The sequence below is a fragment of the Zeugodacus cucurbitae genome, chromosome 5 (genome assembly GCF_028554725.1).
Source record: "Zeugodacus cucurbitae isolate PBARC_wt_2022May chromosome 5, idZeuCucr1.2, whole genome shotgun sequence".
Taxonomy (NCBI): domain Eukaryota; kingdom Metazoa; phylum Arthropoda; class Insecta; order Diptera; family Tephritidae; genus Zeugodacus; species Zeugodacus cucurbitae.
The window spans coordinates 6,437,068-6,456,202 of record NC_071670.1 but is presented as its reverse complement, the minus strand read 5'-3'; the positions used below and the strand labels follow the sequence as shown (position 1 = coordinate 6,456,202).

At 26.1% G+C, this 19,135-nt stretch overlaps 1 protein-coding gene across 1 annotated transcript in view; it reads right to left on the bottom strand.

Annotated features, from left to right (window-relative positions):
• LOC105216726 (high affinity cGMP-specific 3',5'-cyclic phosphodiesterase 9A) overlaps positions 1–19,135 on the bottom strand; it is a 226,243-nt gene that overhangs the window by 40,887 nt on the left and 166,221 nt on the right. Inside the window, exons 6-7 of the mRNA XM_054230854.1 lie at positions 6,058–6,209; positions 4,721–4,828 (exon numbers count right to left, since the gene is read on the bottom strand). Coding sequence (XP_054086829.1) covers positions 4,721–4,828; positions 6,058–6,209 — 260 coding nt within the window. The remainder of the gene's footprint in view (positions 1–4,720; positions 4,829–6,057; positions 6,210–19,135) is intronic.

Below are 19,135 nucleotides of genomic sequence, written 5' to 3'. Positions count from 1 at the left end.
AGTAAATTCTCATAAAGTAAATAATCGCGGAAAAGTTAATCACCTTTAAGATTACACATGCACCTCGAAAAAGTAAATTTTTTAATTTACTTTTCAGAGAGTGTGATAAAAAATTCGAAACGAAGCAAGCAGCGTTTTTTACGATGTTGCAAAAACACTTACTCTCTTGTTTATCGCGTGTTTTTAGTAAATAAACTCTCCTACTTGATCCACTGGTTTAAAAATGAAAACGATGCAAATCAGGTGTCAGACTTTTTGAATTGTCGTACAAAAATGGTCAGAAAATATATTGCAAAAGAAAAAAAAACAAAAGAATATTCAAGATTTTTTCTCTTCATAGTAAATACATATGTATGTATGTAAATGTAAATATGTTTTTCATGTAAATCCATATGTTTTATTGAAGCAAATAAATGAATGAATTTTTTAAGTTTAAAAATGCATTTAATATTATAAAAACAGATAATTTATGTATATATTTGGAAAAGTAAATGATTCGAAAAAGTAAATTACCCAAAATACCAATCGATTTACTTTTCGAGAGTATACTGTATAATAAAATTATGAAAAATTAAAACTAAAAAAATTTACTACAAAATTTAGCAATTTACTACAAAAAATTGCAGCACATTAAAGAAGGAAAAAATTAAAAAAAAAAGAAAAAAAGATCATAATAAAATATAAATTATAGATAAAATATTTTGTAATGAAAAAATAACCATTTCTTAAATAAATTAAAAAAAATTAAAAGAATCAGAAACAAATATATAATAAATTTATGATAAATTAAATTTAAAGAAATTATTTGCTTTAGCTTTTTACTGCAGAAATGTTTAAATTAAAAGAAATGTGAAGCATATAAAAAATTAAAAAAAAAATAAAAGTAATTTTATTCAACAGGTTATTGCAAAAATATTTTCATTACATTTATTTTTTAATTGTATAGTAAAAAGAAGTAAATGGAATTAATTAATTTACATTTACAAAAACTAAAAAAAAAACAACAAAAACATTAACCACATAAACAAATAAAAATAAAATAATAACAAAAAAAAAATAAAATAAAAATAAAAATGAAGAATAAAAAATATTTCCGTAATAGTAATGCGGAACTGTTTAATATGAAAGTAAATTTTAAACGAATAAAAAATTTATGGAATCAAAAATAAACTAAAAGAATATATAAAATATATCACAAAAATTGTATTCAAAAATGTATGGCAATTATGAATAAAAAACTTAAAAAAAACGAATAACAATATAATATGATTATATTAAAATTATAAAAATTTTAAATTAAAGATAATTAAAAAATTATTTTCGAAATAATGCAGAAATTTAATTTAATTTGAAAATAAGTGTGAAACTTAATTTACAAATGAAAAATTAAAAGAATTAAAAAATTTCATAACAAAATGCTGTATCTCTAAACTTTCCGCAATAGATTCAAATTGACGGACATTTTTTATTATTTTTGATTTCTACCTATTCATTAAAACCACTGTCAATATCGTTATATGGCTATACAACTACTTCTCTAACTCATTTATGAATTTGAGCCTCTAAAAATCCCTAATTTCCGCTAATTCTCCACAAAAATATCCACGACCAAAAGAGATGTATACTTTTAGGCGCCATACCAGATATTTTGCCTTAAACTAGTGAGCGGTCTTTCTATCTTCTATTGTATGTATCTTCGTATTATACATAGACACACACACACATATAACTGCACCAGCTGACTAGACTTACTATAATTCTAAGCCAAAAACTGGATTTTCGGACACCCCAAACGCGCATAATTTGAAATATTGCGTTATATTTATATACATATGTATATGTACATATGTATTAATTTTCGTGTAACTGTATCGTGCACCCCAAAAATGCTACGTTACGCCACCACTGCCGGCAACATTTGTGGCGAGCGCGCATGCATAAAATGCCTTCACAGATACATATACACATGCAATTGCTATATACACATATATACATATGTATATGTGTGTGCGAATGAATTTGACAGCTGCAAATTAGTAGCTGTCACAGTGGCAACATAAAATGTTGCTTCATGCCAATATGGCATATACACCAAGTCTCTATGGCAATTGCAATTTTTATCAGTTGAGCATTAAAAGCGCCTGCGGATATGCTACGGCTGGTTGGATGCGTTGAATTTGTATGTAAATACAAACACATGTGTATAGTAAATAGTACACTTATATACACTCTGCTCATACATATGTACATACATAACCAACAAATTGCTTTCCTTCCTGCTGCATCAGACAAAATAATTCCGAGCAAATATGTGTGCTTTGCAGCACTGTCAACTTCAACATAATAGCAATAGCATACATTGAGGCGCCACAAAAATAGAGATATAAAATTCTGTCATAATTTGTATGAAATTTGATTAAATAGCTAATTTATATGACGAGCGCACATTGCTGGTGTCCAAAACGCCGCGCTCTGACGGTGTGTGGCAACACAGCATGGCCAAGCATAAATATTGACTTTATTTGGTGACATATTTTCGGTAACTCACCAACACAACAATCATACATACCCACACATATACACTCGTTGACTATTTTATATTTTTATGACAGCGAGAATATGCTCTCGGATGACTGTCATTATAATGCATCATTAAAAGTGAGTTAATAAAAATTGAGGTTATAAAAATGTATTTTGGTTAAATTTTTGGGTATAGATTTAGGAGCTGGTAGCTCTAAAATATTGTAATAATGGTTCATAAAAGTTCGAGAGCTTATATATTTCCCTCTTTAAGAATCTTGTGTAGCCTTTGCTAATAATTAAATGGGATGACCAGGATCTTAACATACATATTCTAAGGTGTCTCTGAACGACGAGGAATTACTTTAAATGGATCTTTGGGAAGATCTATCTTCATTTATTTTAAAAGGGTTTATAAAAGTTTTTCAAATATGAACTAGAGATATACAGCAAGGCCTAATTATAAGGGGTATCAGGACGTCGAGGATTTGCCAAAATCGCTTTCTCGGTAAGATATATCGAATATTTTTTCTAAATATTTTTCAATAATTTTTTTGAATGGGACTTACAGTGGTAAGTCCAAATGACCAAATTAGGAACGGGTGTCTGAATGCCTAAGAATCATCTTTAAACTTGTTTCGGGAAGGTATACGAATTACCTTTATGTAAGAGGTAGAATAGAATAGAATAGGACTTAGCGCAGGACCTAATTATAAGGGGTCTCCGGACGTCGAGGAATTGTCTTAAACCCTTTTTCGGGAAGATCTGTAAAATACTTATTTTATGTGGGTTTGTATCTGTCTTTTGTATTAGGGCCCAGAGAGATAGAAGTTTAATCAAATTAGAATGGGTACCTGAATGCCTAAGAATTGTTTTTTCGGGAAGGTCTATGGAATATCTTTAAATGCCTAAGAATAGTTTTTTCGGGAAGGTCTATGGAATATCTTTACTAAGTGAATTCATAAGAGTCTTTTGGACTAGGATCTAGAGTTATACAAGCTGGACCAAATTAGAATGGGTACCTGAAAGCCAAAGAATTACCTTTAAAGTTTTTTCAGGAAGATTTATGAAATATATTTCTATAAGTGGGTTTGTATAAATTTTTTTGGAGTAGAACTGAGAGAGCTGTTAGCGGGACGAAGAAAGATACATTCTAAAATAATCTCTATTTTATTTAATGGTTGCAGGGGTCGATCTAAGCTATCTTCTCATATATGAATTCTTTTTCAAGGTTTTAGTTAAGCCCTTATTTGGTTTTTGAAAATTGGAAGAGGAAATGCTATATTGTTCTCAATGAATCTGCTGCAGTTTCTTTCTTAACGCCTACCAAGCTCCTGGTTATCTCTGTTAAGAAAGCAAAAAGCACTTTCGGCTTTCAAAATGATGGGTCTTTTGCACACAGGCTTCTATAGAGATATATACAAGATACTACTGAGATACATATAAGAGGTTTGGCAGTACTGAAGCTGGCGACATAGATTCGTCTGAATTTGGATCGCTAAGAATTTTGGACTGTTGTTAATATAATAATGTAATTCCATGTTGTTGTTATTATAACTGAAAAGAATTATTGGTCCTTATCTTAAAACATTAGGGCCAGGGTTAACTTGGTTTGAATATAAATGAAGCGATGGAAAGGGTTAGCCGAGATTCGCTTATAAAAATATGTAAAAAGATACGAATGATATAATACATATCAAAATATATTCAGTAAGAACCGGACCATCCCAATTGAGAAACCCTGTATACATATAAAGCATATCTGAATACAAAATATACACTACACTCTGCATGGTTTTGGGAAATATAACCGAATTTGCTTAAGCGAAACTTTACACCTCAACTGCATTGCATCACACTCACTCACAACACAACAACAACAACAGCAAAAAGAAGAGAGTGCTGAAAATGATAACCCAAAAATAAATTTCAACTTTTGCAAAATTCATGACCAGGAAAATAAATGATAAACTTTTGCACGCACACGAAACAAGAACACCAGGCACACACACACACACATATAGCGGCAGTGTAGCAAGGACCTGCCATATTCAATTTTGGCTTTAAAATTAAAATATTTGCTTTTAAGTTTGTCTTTGAGTTGCAGAGTTGCGAGAAATTGAGTTAACTATTTTCATGGACTTTTATACTTTTTTTTTTAATTTTTTAAATTCATATTTTGCATTTTTATCGTACTCACTTGAATGTGTCGCTGCTGAAATTCTTGAAGATATTACACTCCGGATGCTCCAGCAAGCGGAATGCTATTGAACAATGGTGATTTTCCAGTGGCGAAATGTCATTATATCTGCAAGCAAATAACAAAGAGAGTGTCAGCAAATAAATGCATTAAGCCATAGAAGGGAGTGGGGAGGCGTAAGAGTGACAGCAGCGTGTTGCCACATGCAACGCTTGCTGCAAATCAAATGCAAAAATCGTGTAGCAACAAAGCGCGATGTATACACATACATACATATACATATTTATTGGTTATAATGCAGCTGCCAATCAATGCCAAAGCAACGAGGCATGGAAATTAACGTTGCTGCGCCACAAGGTAGACTATGAAAACGAATAGTGGTACTGTCACAGTGTTTGTATGTGTGTATGCGTGTAAAATACTATTTATGTATAATTCATTTGTTTTTTTTAATTTTAAAATTATTTTTTAATTTGATTTTCAATTTTCAAATCTTTTTTCTTAATTTTAAATATAATAATTAATTTTTTTCTTTTAATTTTTTAATGTAGTTTTTAAAATTTCAAATTTTGAAGTCTGTGTTCTTAATTTGAAATAATTAATTTCTGTTCTAAAATTTTGTTTTTTCCAAAATTTTAAATTTTAAATTTTTTATTTTAAATTTAATTTTTTATTTAAAATTTAATTTTAAATTTTCATTTTTCTCATTATTTTTTTTTTTTTTTTTAATTTTTAGTTTTTAATTTTTAGTTTTTAATTTCTAATTTTTTTCCTTTCCAAAATTTGTTTCTCACGTTTAACTTTTTGTAATTTTGAATTTTGTTTTTGTGCAACTTTTTTTAATATATATATATAACTTTTTATAATATATTACATATTATTATTTATTTATAATTATTATTTTTTAGTTGTCAAATATTTTTTAAATTTTCAAGTCACTTTTCTTAATTTTAAATAATTAATTTTCCTTAATTTTAAATAATTAATTTTTTTCCAAAAGTTTTTTTTTTTTTTTAATTTTGTTTATTTACTTTCCAAAATTTTTTAAATTTAATTTTAAATTTTGTTTTTCTCTTCAATTTTTAATTCATTTTAAATTAGTTTTTATTTTAAAAAGTTTTTTATTATTTTTCAAAAAGTTTTTTATTTTTTTTTTTAATTTTAGTTTTTTTAAATCTTGAATTTTTTCCTCAAATTTGCAATTAATTTGAAATTAATGTTTATTTTTTTTGTAACTTTTTTTTTAATTTTAATTTTAAAAACTTATTTTTTTATTCTATTTTTTTTTAATATCTTTGCCTCCCTCACCCATTTTAAATGCATTTTTAAGTACTTACCTGAGCGCCAACTCAGTGCGCGCATTTATCTGATAGATATTATTATAGCCAGGATGATCGAGATCATGACAAATGCAGGACACCAGCAGTATGAGACATTCTAGATCGCCTAGTCGTTGCAACAAATTGGCCTGTCTAGTTATGGCGTACATCTGTGAAGTAAAGTAAAGCAAAAAATTAGGGTGAGAAAGATGCAGTTCTGATGAAAAAGTAATTTCGTTTTGCGCGGAAACTTTTTTGCAATTTCGCAAAAAAAAATAATGGGGTTCATACTTTTTTATTCTCTATTCGACTATGGTATGCCGTTTTTCGTATTTGCAAAAATTGTAAAAAGTTATATGCCTAGTCTATAGTTGTTTCAAAATTATATATTAAAAAATATGATTTTTTATTTTCTTGTAACATTTTAAAAATAAAAAAAATAAAATAAAAATAAAGATAACTTTAATTTAAAAAATATAATAAAAATAATTTTAAAATACTAAAACATTTTTATACATTTTTTTTCTACCTAACTGTAAACAGGAAATCGAAAAAAACAAAGTTTGAAAATTACGGGAAACAATAACAATGAAAGAAAAATGTTGAAAAAAATTAATTTAAGAAAGTAAAAAGAAAATAATTTAAACAAATTAAAAAAAAAATATTTAAAAAATATATTAAAATTTTCACAGAACTTTCACAGAACTTTCTCTATTAGATTGTATACATATATAACATTAAAAGTAAAAAAAAAAATAAGAAAACATTTTCAAAAATATTTAATTTAGGAACTATAAATAAAATAATAATAAAATTCTAATATTTTGAAAAAAAATTCTAAAAACTTATTTGGATTTATTTTAGAAAAATATTAAAAAATTAATAAAAAATATCAGGTATTTTTTTAAATTTAAATTTTAAAAATTCTAAAAATTATAATAATTTCAATAGTTTTACAAATAGTTTCAACAGTTTAATTAATATTCTAAAATTTGAAAAAAAAAATTTTAAAACTTATTTGGATTTATTTAAATAAATTTTAAAAACTTAATATAAATATTAAAATATTAATAAAAAATATCACATTTTTTCAATTTAAATTTTAAAAATTCAAAAAATATAATAATTTTAATGGTTGAAAAAATTGTAGAGGTTTTTAAAAATATTTTTTTTAAATTAAACAAATTTAAAAATTAGAGTTTTTTATATTTTTTTAAATCAATTGAAAGAAAATTAAAATTTCTGTTAAAATTTTCAACAAAAATTAATAAATCAAATTTCAAATCCAATTGAAATTAAAAAAAAAAAAATATTTAAAAAAATTATTAAAATTTTCACAGAACTTTCTCTATTAGATTATATACATACTTATGTATATAAAATGAGAATTCAAAAAAATATAAGATAAATTTCTCAAAAATATTTAATTTAGGAACTATCAATAAAATAATAATAAAATTCTAAAATTTTGAAAAAAGCTAATTTTAAAAACTTATTTGGATTTATTTTATAAAATAACTCTAAAAAAATTAATGAAAGATATCAGACATTTTTTTAAATTTAAATTCTAAAAATTATAATAATTTCAATAGTTTAATATTTTGTAGAGATTTTTAAAAATATATATTTTTTTAATAAATTAATTTAAAATTTAGGGTTTTTCTTATATTTTTTTAAATCAATTGGAAAATAAAAATTAAAATATCCTCTTAAGTTTTCAACAAAAATTAATAAAATAAAATTCAAATTCAAAGCAACAAGTATGCGCCTTTAAAGAAAGATTATTCAACTGAGCTACCGAAATTCCTGGTCGCCTCAGGCTTGCCACTTAAGAATATTTAAAAATTAAATAATTTTTTTCAGGTCTACAGCATGCAAAACGTAGATAAAGCTAGACAACAGCAACAATAATAACAACAACCAAAAACATTTATAGACTTCAACGGCCGCTTTTTAAATCTTCCCCAGTCAAGTGCCAGCAATCTAAATGCAAATCAAGTTAAACTATTCGCAAACACAACTAAAACCGACCCATTTTACTTACAACCATACAACCATATGTGTGCATATGTTCAAGCAGAGTATACACCAGAGTATTTGTGTGTGACTGCTTAAGTAAACTTTACTGTGTACAAAGGGGTTTATGTGTATTTGTGTGTGTGTGTGTGAATGCTTGCGTGCGAAGAAAGTTGTTTGAATATTGAATAGTTGAAGCAAGCAACAAAAGTTTGCGCATATAAAATGCGGCCGTGCGAAATTTGAGTGCTGTCAATTGGCAGCAGTTGATCTATGTTGCGTGTGTATGTATATGTGTGTGTGATAGGTAAGTAAGTTTGTGAGAGGAAGACTCTATATGTAGTAATATACAAAAGTTTAAATATTTTTGAACTAACCCGAAAGTAACTAGTATAGAATTGATTCAAAAGTAATGCTTTTTAAATAATGAAAAAGTGGTTCAAAAGTAATGAGTTAAATAATTAAAAAGTGTTTATAAAGTAAGGAATTAAAAATAGTGAATTAACTGGGCAAAAACTGATTCAAAAGTAAGTAAGATAATTAGTTACAAAATGGTTCAAAGGTAATGAGTTTAATAATATAAGTGTTTCATTAATCTCAAACACATTGTGGAGCCCTTATTTGCTGACTAACATCTTTGCAGTCTAAATTTTTTCCACATTGACCAGTAACTAGTTCAGAAGTAGTACTTACGTAGTGAGGTATTAAAAACGACACTTTATGAGCAGAAGCTCTTAGATATGCTAAAATCTATAGAAACTTGCACTAAATAAATAAATAAAAAAAAAGTTTTATCAACTCAACCCGAAAATTTTGTGCGACACTAACGAAGGACTAACTTTTGACACTTGATTTTTAGGTTTTTGTTTTTTAGTTTTTCGATTTATTACTCAAGCTCACTACTCACTTATGTACGTAAGGTGGCTGATGCTGCTGTATTGAGCGTTCGACGAAGTATTTAATTTAAAAACTTTTTGGACTATTTGAGAGTACTGTGAGTGAGTGATAGCAGTGAACCAAATAAAAAAGTTGGTAAAAAAAAAAATTAAGGAAAAAAAAAGAAAAAATAAATAAAAAATTAAGAAAAAATATTAAAAAAATCTGACAAAAAAATATGTTCGTCGTGATTTTTATAACGATTTAATTTTACAAAAAATTTTTATATAAGAAGTAATTTTTTAATCCTCGAAATTTCGGGATCCCGAAAATTTTGAAAACTAAAAATATAAAAGTTAATTATTCAGAATAAATATTAAAAATCTGTATTGATCCCGAAATTTCGGGATCCCGAAAATCGTTTCTGAAAAATATTAAAATATAATTATTCGAAATTAAAATGGAAAAATACCAAATTTCGGTATTCGGGATTGTTTAAAAAAAAAAAGATGAAATACGAGTACAAATATTCCCAATAAAAATTAAAAATTTTGATAGTCACGAAAATCTGGTATTAATTACTTGAGATTTAAACGCCTGTGATAACAGATACACGGATTGTGTTACCAGATCCAAACTGATTTACAACCTATCAAATACACTACACCAGTTGTTACAACAAAAAATCAATGTCTAGTTTTTTGTCTTGATCCTCCACCTGCAATCTATGTTTAAGCGCTCACTTCCCAATCAACTGTGTGTGGTTAGCACAATAAACACATTGTGTGGCTTTTATTAAAAGCTGTGTGGGCAAAAAACCGCGAAACTTCCTTTTTTTCATAGAGAAAAATAAAAATGCTTTGTAGCACACTTTCACAGGCTGTTGTTGGGCAGTCAATCATGCGACTGACTAGGTAAGTTCGCTCGGTCATCGTCAACAACAAGAATGTTGCAACATGTTGTGGTTGCGGTTGCATGTCAATATAGTATTTTTTTATTTAGTAGTTTTTATTGTTGTTGCTGGTTTTTTGCTTTACATATATTGTAGGTAAGAAGGTGGTGGTAGTGAGTGGTGCATGGTGAATTGGTTTGCGCGGGTGTTTATGAAAATATTTTTGTTCGCAGCTTTTGTATTTTTGTTTTCGTTTACTTTTTTTTTGTGAAATTTAATTTTTTCTTCGAAAAGTTTTGCATTAAAATCTTAAAAGTAATTCATAAATGAAAGTGGAATGTTTCGAAATATTAATTTTGTTTTCCGAAAATTTTATGAAAAAATTATTTTTATAGAAAATAAAAATTATATATAATGTTTTTTTTTCATTGTTGAATTTTCGGAGTTTTTTTCTACTTATTCACATTAACAAAAAATAGAATTTTCCGAAAATCAAAAAATTGTGTCTTCAATATTTATGTAATAAAAACAATAGAAAAATACAATTTATAAAATTAAAATCATGAAGTTTAAATTAAAAAAATGTATTTTCCGTAGTTTTACAATTTTGGTTTTCAAAAATTTTCTAAATAATTTTTATTTTTTTTTTAATAATTAATAATATTTATTTAAAATAAAGAAATGTTTCCCTTAAGAATTAGTTTTTCCATAATTGCCTGAGAAAAAAATAAAACTTGTTGATTAACATAATTATAAAAATTTCTTTTTAAAAATAAATTCGATTTTTTTTTTAATTTTAGAATTTTGTATAAATGTGTAAAAATTTTCTGAGAAAAACATGATATTTTTTTAATTTAAACCTCATTTTTCTTTTATAGTTTAGTTATGTAAATTTTTTTTTTTTCGTTAATAAAATTATAAAATGTTCTCAACTTTTTAAAATCGAAAATATATTAGAATTTTCAGAAATTTTTAAACTTTGTTTTTCAAAGAAAATCTTAAAACAATATAAACATGTTAAAAGAGGAAAAACATATAAAAATATGATTTATTCTAGTAAACAAAAAAATTAGTCTTTCCCAAATTTTTAAAAAAATAAAAAAGATAAAATTTAAATTTTTTTTTCGTTAATAAAATTATAAAATTTCCTCAACTTTTTAAAATCGAAAATAAATTAGAATTTTCAGAAATTTTTCAACTTTGTGTTTCGAAAAAAAAAATCGGAAAACAATACTCGTATAAACATATTAAAAGAGAAAAAATATATAAAAATATGATTTATTCTAGTAAACAAAAATATTAGATTTTCCCAAATTTTTCAAATTAAAAAACAATAAAATTTAACTAAATTTTAAAATTTGTTTTTCGAAATTTTACTGAAAAAAATTCAAATATTAAAGCAAATATAAATAAAAAAATTGTTAAAACTAAAAATAAATATAAAAACAAAAATAAAAATTCTTCAGACTTTTTTTTTAAATATTTTTTTTATAAAATTTTAATTATAAAAGTTTTAATTTGCAATAGTATTAAACAAAGTGTTTAAAAAATATATATAAATAAATGTTTTGAGAATAGTAGTAGTTCACAAATAGTTGCCTACCATTAGGCGTTATACCAATTATTGAATTTTAAAACTTTGTTTTTCGAAAAAATTCTGAAAACAAACAATATAAAGAGAAAAAATATATAAAAATATGATTTTTTTTTTCAGTAACAAAAATATTAGATTTGCAAAAAATTTTCAAATTAAATTAGAATTTAACAAAATTTTAGAATTTTGTTTTTCGAAAATTTGCTAAAAATAGCTAAATACTAAAGCAAATAGAAAAAAAAATAAAAATTAATTTAAACCAAAAATAAATTTTTTTCGGAATTTTTTAAAATATTTTTTTCTGAAAATTTAATTTTATAAAAGTTTTAATTTTTAAAAATATAAATTATTGAAATAAATATAAATAAATAAATTGTTTTGAAAAAATATATATAAATATTGGAAATACAACAAATATTGTGAGAATAGTGGTAGTTTACAAATAGTTGCCTACCATTAGGCGTTATATCAATTATTGAATTATTATTAATGCAGACATTTTAAAACTTTGTTTTTCGAAAAAATTCTGAAAACAAACAATAAAAAGAGAAAAAATATATAAAAATATGATTTCAGTAACAAAAATATTAGATTTTCCCACATTTTTTAAATTAACCAAAATTAGAATGTAACGAAATTTTAGAAAGTCGTTTTTTGAAAATAACTGAGAAAAACCAATTATTAAAGCAAATAGAAATAAAAAAAGTTTAATTGAAACCAAAAATAATAATTCTAAGAAATTTCTTGCAATATTTTTTTTTTGAAAAATTTAATTTTATAAAAGTTTAAATTTTAAATAATATTTAACAAATTATTAAAAAAAAATATATAAAACAATTTTTGAAACATGACAACAAACTTTATGAGAATAGTAGTAGTTTACAAATAATTGCCTACAATTAGGCTTTATACCAATTATTGAGTTATTATTACTTTTCGAAAATTTTTAACGAAAAATACTGTAAAGCGGATGGTACTTCGACATACCCAAATCAGTTGTCGAGCAACGTACATATGTATGTGGTGTGAAATGCAGAGGTAATACCTTAATGCGCTCACCACGAACAAAATAAGATTTAAATATTGTGATACAAAATTCAGAGAATTTGCATCTCACACACATGTTCGTAAGTATGTGTGTGCAAGCAAGTGGGTGGCACTCAATTGTGCATACAAAAATGCTGTCAATACAATTAAATGCACTGCCACTCATCATGCCAGTGTTGCCAAGCGAGCTTTGGTTCTGCAAGCGGTAACACGGTAACGCAGCAACGAAATATTTGTTGTATGTTTTTGTAGTGTGTATATACAGTTATGCACTCAATTCTCTTTTGCATTTTTGTATAATTTTTTTCCCATTTTTTTGTTGTTGCTTCGCTAGTGAGCTTTAGCGATCAACCACAATACCACTCTATTGCTTTAGGGTATGTTGGTATTACATAAAATATTTGTGTTATTTATTTCCACTTTATTAAATGGTATTTTATATTGGCATGCAGCATGTGCATAACATTGTTGGTAAATATACAAACATACATATGTATGCAGACAAGCTTAAATGTAATGTATTCGTTAACATGAAACATCTGCATGTACTGCATGGTTAGTATAAATAGCAAATAGCTGCGGGACAATTGCACTGGATAGTGGGAGAGCACAAGTGTCTTCTGCATACACACACACACAGTTGAATATTTGTATGGAAATAGCTATTTAGTGGTAGCTGCCACACAAAAATGCATAAATAACGCATGAATGCAGAGCATATCCACCTACACACATACATTACTACTTGCATTACTTGCATATGCTTGGGTCATGTTTGCATGGTTGGTATTTAAAATTCCTAATTGCAGTTGAAAACATACTCAATTCAGGTATGAACTTAAATAATAACATCGATATCAGTTGAAGTAATGCTGGAGATAATGGTATTGGTAATTACAATGAAGTGAAAAATGGTATTTTGATATGTATAGTAAGGTCAAATGTAATAGTAAATGGTCTTCCATTAATGTAAGTTATGATAATTGGAATGAGAAAGTAATTGTAAATGTAGTGCTGAAGTATAATCTTGCCAAATGTAATGGTAATGGTCTACCATTAGTAATGGTATTGTAAGACTAAATAATATTAAATATAATGGCCGAATATAATGCTTGAAAAAAAATAATGGTAATGGTAGACCACTAATACCATTAGTAATCGTAATGTAATTGCGAAGTAATGGTAAATGTATTGAGCGCTGGAAAGTACAATACTTTTACGAAAATATTAGCCAAGTCAAAATGCAATTGTAACACAGAAGATAGAAGCCGTGATACAAAAAGTGTAATGGTAATGGTTAAATATTATTATAAATTGGTAATGGTAATTGAATGAAGATGTATTTATCAAAATAATAGTGGTGATGTTATTGTATTGCTGAAGACAGAGATCATGGAATGGTAATTGTAATTGCAAGTAGTGGCAAATGTAATGCTGATCCTGAGTATAATGGTCTATCAATATTTTTAGTGGTTTTGGTATTGATAATTGAATAGACCATAACATCCTGGATATTGATATAAAACTAAGTGTAATTTTAAATATAAGGCAAATATTTGTCATAAGAGCACCATTAAAATTAGCTAAATTTAACAGTGGCAAATGCATAAATTAAATTAAAAAGACTTAATTAAGAAAAAATTGAGAAAATAGTACTAATAATTAAATTAGTATTTAACTAAAAATAGTGGCAAACTGTATACTATTTCTTTTAAAATACATATTATTTTAAATAATAATATTATTTTTTGTCAGTTATATTATAGAATTGCCGTGTAAATATGACTTATAAAAAAAAAAAAAAAGATTTATGAAAAAAATTGAAATTGATTGCGAATTGAATTCTTGTTACCTAATTTTTTTGTGCAACTTATATGCTTAATTTTTGATGAAATTTTTGTTTATAAAATTCAATAAATTATTGAATTTTTTTCTAAAGGCTAGATATATGAATTTAATCAAATTTTGTAATGTAAAAAAAATTTAGAGAAATTAAATTATAAAAAATTTAAATTATTTGTAAAATAAACATTTCTGTTAAATTTAAATATGTGAACATTTGAATATAAATTTTCCGCGTTTGGATTTTTAACATTATAATTAGTTTAATTTAATGAATTTAATTTCATAACTTTTTTATCTATAAATTTTATCAATTTGCCTAAGCAAATTTCGTTTTTACTTTAATTTAAAAAAACTTTTGAAATAGTAAAATTATATTTTTTTTTTAAATACGGAATATCATTTTGTCCGAAATTTCGATTTGGTTTTGATTATTTTAAATTTAAATTTTAATTTTGTTTAAAAAACTTAAAAATATGTTGGACAAATTATTTACCATTTTATATTTCTGAAATATTAAAAAAAGAAACTTTTTATAAACAACAAAAAAGATTTAATTTAAAAAAAGTGTATACATAAAAACAAAAAAATTAAATATTTTACTCAAAAAAAATTAAAAAAAAAGAAATATTTTTGTTTATTTTAATTTAATCTGGTATTATTAATTTTTCTTGTATTTTGGTTTTGTTTTAAGTTTAAAATTAAAATTAAAATATAACTACTAATTATTTTAAAATAACATAAACATAAAAACAAAAAAAAAAATTTCAAAAAAATATTTATTCAAAAACAAAAATATAAATAAATAAAAAAATGTTTTGCTTGTTTTAATTTCAATTTTTTTCTTCTAATTTTGGTTTTGTTTTAAATTTAGCATACATTTTTTTTTTTTACTTTAAACTTTTTTTAAAATAAATTTTTGTTTGATGAATAATTTAATATGCCTTGTTTTTTCTTTAAATTTTAAAATAATTTCTAAATAAAACAAAAAATTTTAAATTATAAAATTGAATATTTTTCATTTCGAAGGGCGGTTTTTTTTAAATAATAAAATAAAATTTTTGAACGAAACGAAAAAAAAAAATTAAAAACGAAAATTAAAATATTAAAAAAATGTTTATATTTTAGAAATATATTCACAAATGTCAATAAAGAAATATTATTGTTTACTTTACTGCTTGGCATGTTAGTTAATCAAACCAAAAATTAAAATTTTATTGCAAACAATAAATTTATTTTACCTTTTGTGATTTTTAGCAATGATTTCTATAATTTAGTGATTTGGCAAACTAAAGCTTTAGTAACAACTAAATTTAATTTGCAAACTATAATTCATTTGTTATTTAGATGTGTTACTGCCCTACACGCTGGCAACCGCAATAAATCAGTCATGCATTGCACGCTGCCAAACCGCCTTTATACTAAATAAGGCATAATGTTTTTGCCAGTTTACATTTACGCTTGCAATTCTTTTTTTTATTATTTTTTATTATTTTTATTTTATGTTTTATTTTTATTTTTCTTAATTCAAAGCCAGCTAAAACCACTAAATGACTGCTTGCCTGAGCTGTTGCTGATATGCCAAAATGAAATACTTAAGCAGGAAATAGAACACTTCACAATTAGAGCAACAAACTTACGAAGGTTTCACGCTTGTTGTTGTGGCCACTAACGGTGGCGCTTTGGTGTGTGTGTGCACATGGCATACTTTAAGGCGCTAAACACCAGCAAGCAACTACTACTATATAAGATATTTCAATATTTCATGCACAGCGCTTCTCAAGCTTCTCAAGCAAATTCAGTCACGGGCATAAGATGTGCACGAAAATACCGTATTATAACGGTAGTGCATTTTTATGCTGGCTACTGTCTGTGTGTGAGTGTGTATGCATCGGTGTGCGCTAAGTACTTTGTAAGACATTGTTGCCACTGAAACTGGGTTAAAAACTGCGACTGGGTGCTTAAACGTTGCACTCAGCTCTCGTTAAGCACCGTCAGACAGCTGTGACGCTTGACGTGGATATCCATACACGTACAGCTAAATACATACAGCTAGCTACATATGTACAGGCAGTCAATCAAACAAGCCGTGGCTTCTTTCATATTTACTTAATGATTTACACAGCTGGTTTCTACAGGCGATTCTTTTATTGTTGTTGTTGTAGTTTTTGTTGTGGTTATATATATATACAGAAGTATGTAATGCTAGTGTAAACGTTATAATAAGAAAAGCAAATAAAAAATGGTAAATAATCCGGCTGAGAGTGAAGGAAATGAAGGAAATCAAAAGCATATACATACATTGTATGTGTGTGTGTATGTGAAAGCGCTCATACATACTTGTATTTGTAAATATATATACATTCGCATTACAGTTCCGTGCTAGAATAGCTTGGAATTCAGACTGAAAAATTAAAGCAAACATTTTTTTTAATAAAAATCTGCGCGATTGATTGACATGAATATAAAAAAAAAAAAAATAAAAAAAATAAATATATTTTAACCAGCTGAGTCATGCGAAATAAGCAATACGCTGTGCGTCATTAAAAATAATAAAAATTCAAATTCTATAGCACTAGCAGGCGCGCACGCTCCTGACGTGGCGTATGAGTGACGCAGTACATAATTTTCTTCTGTAATTGTATTAGTGAAGCATGCAAAAACCCTTTGTGTCATGCTACAGGTTACTGCCTTCTTTTTTTTGGGAATTTCCTCCTTCTCAGTGGCGCAAATAATTTAGTAATTGCTTGCAAATGTATACACATGTGGACAACAGTACGTATGATACATGTGACATGTATTTCAAGCTTATAAGAGACTTTAAGGGGCACAACTAGTGTGAAATTTCAAAAAAATCGATTTTTTTCATAATTGCAATCAATTTAAAGAGCAACCGCTCGGTAACAGTGAAAACGATCATTTTATCTCTAAACGCGATTTTCTCGAAACAGCATTTTCCGAATTTGCTGCAGTGATTACTCAAAAACAAATGATCCGATCACTATCGAATTTTTTTTTACATGTTCTATATATAGTTCTCCGTACAATGACCTATCGAATTTTGATCTGATCAAAAAATCGAATTTTGGCAGGACAAAACCAACCAAAATTTTGGGTAAAATTCGACTATTTTTTTTAAAACGCCGCCATATTGTCAATTTTTTATTTTTTTATTTATCGTAGGTCATTGTACAGACAATATTATCTAGTTTAACGAGAATTTTTTTTTTTTTATTTCATCCACGGAGAAGGCCGGAATCACTGCAGCAGTGAAGGACCTTTTTTGGCGCAGTTGGATATCGACTATAACTTAAAAAATATTTAATTTTTTTCTTCAAAAATTTCACTGTATATTCTTGAAACATGTATAAATATATTCTTAAAATTTCGAAATAATTGATAAAGTATTTTTTTTTTATAAAAATTCCCAAAAGTCACCTTTTTTTAGGACATTACTAGGTGTGTCCTTAAAGGTAATGCTGTTTTATTTCTATAAGATTTTATAAACTTTAAAGCAAAATAAGAAATAAAATAATAAAAAACAATGGTGTCTCAACGAAAATCAAGTATTGATTATTTTAATAAAGTAGCGCCTGTGGATAGGTTATTATATTTATATATCAACAAATAACAATTAATATATGGACATAAAGTTGTCCATAAAATAATATGAGTGTCAAATAAAGATGATGATGAAAAATGTATTTGGTTGCAAAATTTTTTAGGATCTCAAGAAATTGATAGGATAAAAAAACGGTATATATAACGGGATACTTGCTTTATTATACCAAATTTTTCTTCTATTGACCGTTATTTTAATACAGTTTTGCATTTTCGCAGAACTACTTGGTTTTACATTCCACAAAAATAAAGGTGTGTTAGGCATTACTTTAAAAAAATGAACTATAGCCTAAAAATTATTAACAAATTAGTACATTACCGCGAATTGTATCCCTTTACATTAGCTAGGAGCATCCAAGACAAACTAAATTGTCAATAATTACCTAAATTGTTCGTATTTTCGTGGCACAGAACAAAATAATCCGAGAAAAGCATCGCTACTAAAAAATAAACACATAAAAGCCCGTAGACAATTTGCAAAATATAATGACTACTAGTCAGTGGGTAAATGGCGACACATATTATATTAAAATGAATCCAGATTTGATTTATTTGTGCTGTAACCTGTAGTAAGGTTCAAGATAAATTGTTAGAGGTCCACATAACATGATATAATATCGACAATTTACAGCAAATTCAGTTAGATGTGGTGGCGAAAAAATTGTGATATCGGGTAGCTTTTAACATAGTGGAGTTTGTACAATTCTCTTGATGGAAGGCATCATGGATCACATGGGATGTGCCAGAATATTAGAAAAAGTATTGCTCCAACATCCCTAATGGAATATACCATTGATGTGGGTACATCAACATGAATAATTAACATAAACATACCAGAGAGTGGGCAGAGAATTGGTTAGGTGTCCAGGTAATTGAGATTACAGGCTGCACTATTTAGTCTACTGATCTCAATTTAAAAACCGATATTTCACCGATCATTGAAGGACCGATATCAAAAAAGTGTTGCTTAACGACAACCAACCAATTTAAGAAATTTGTCGCTGGTAGCGAAAATGGTCTGGGAAGGACGACGATATAAGCGATGCCAGGATCTCATAGACTCTAAAAAATTGAAGCTATTCAATGAAGTAATAATTATTTTATTATGGTATAAAGTTTTAAAAGTATTTAAATTTAAAATTTTAAAATTATCTAGTATTACTTCGAATACTCCAATTTTTATTTTGGAACTAGTTTTCGAGTTTATT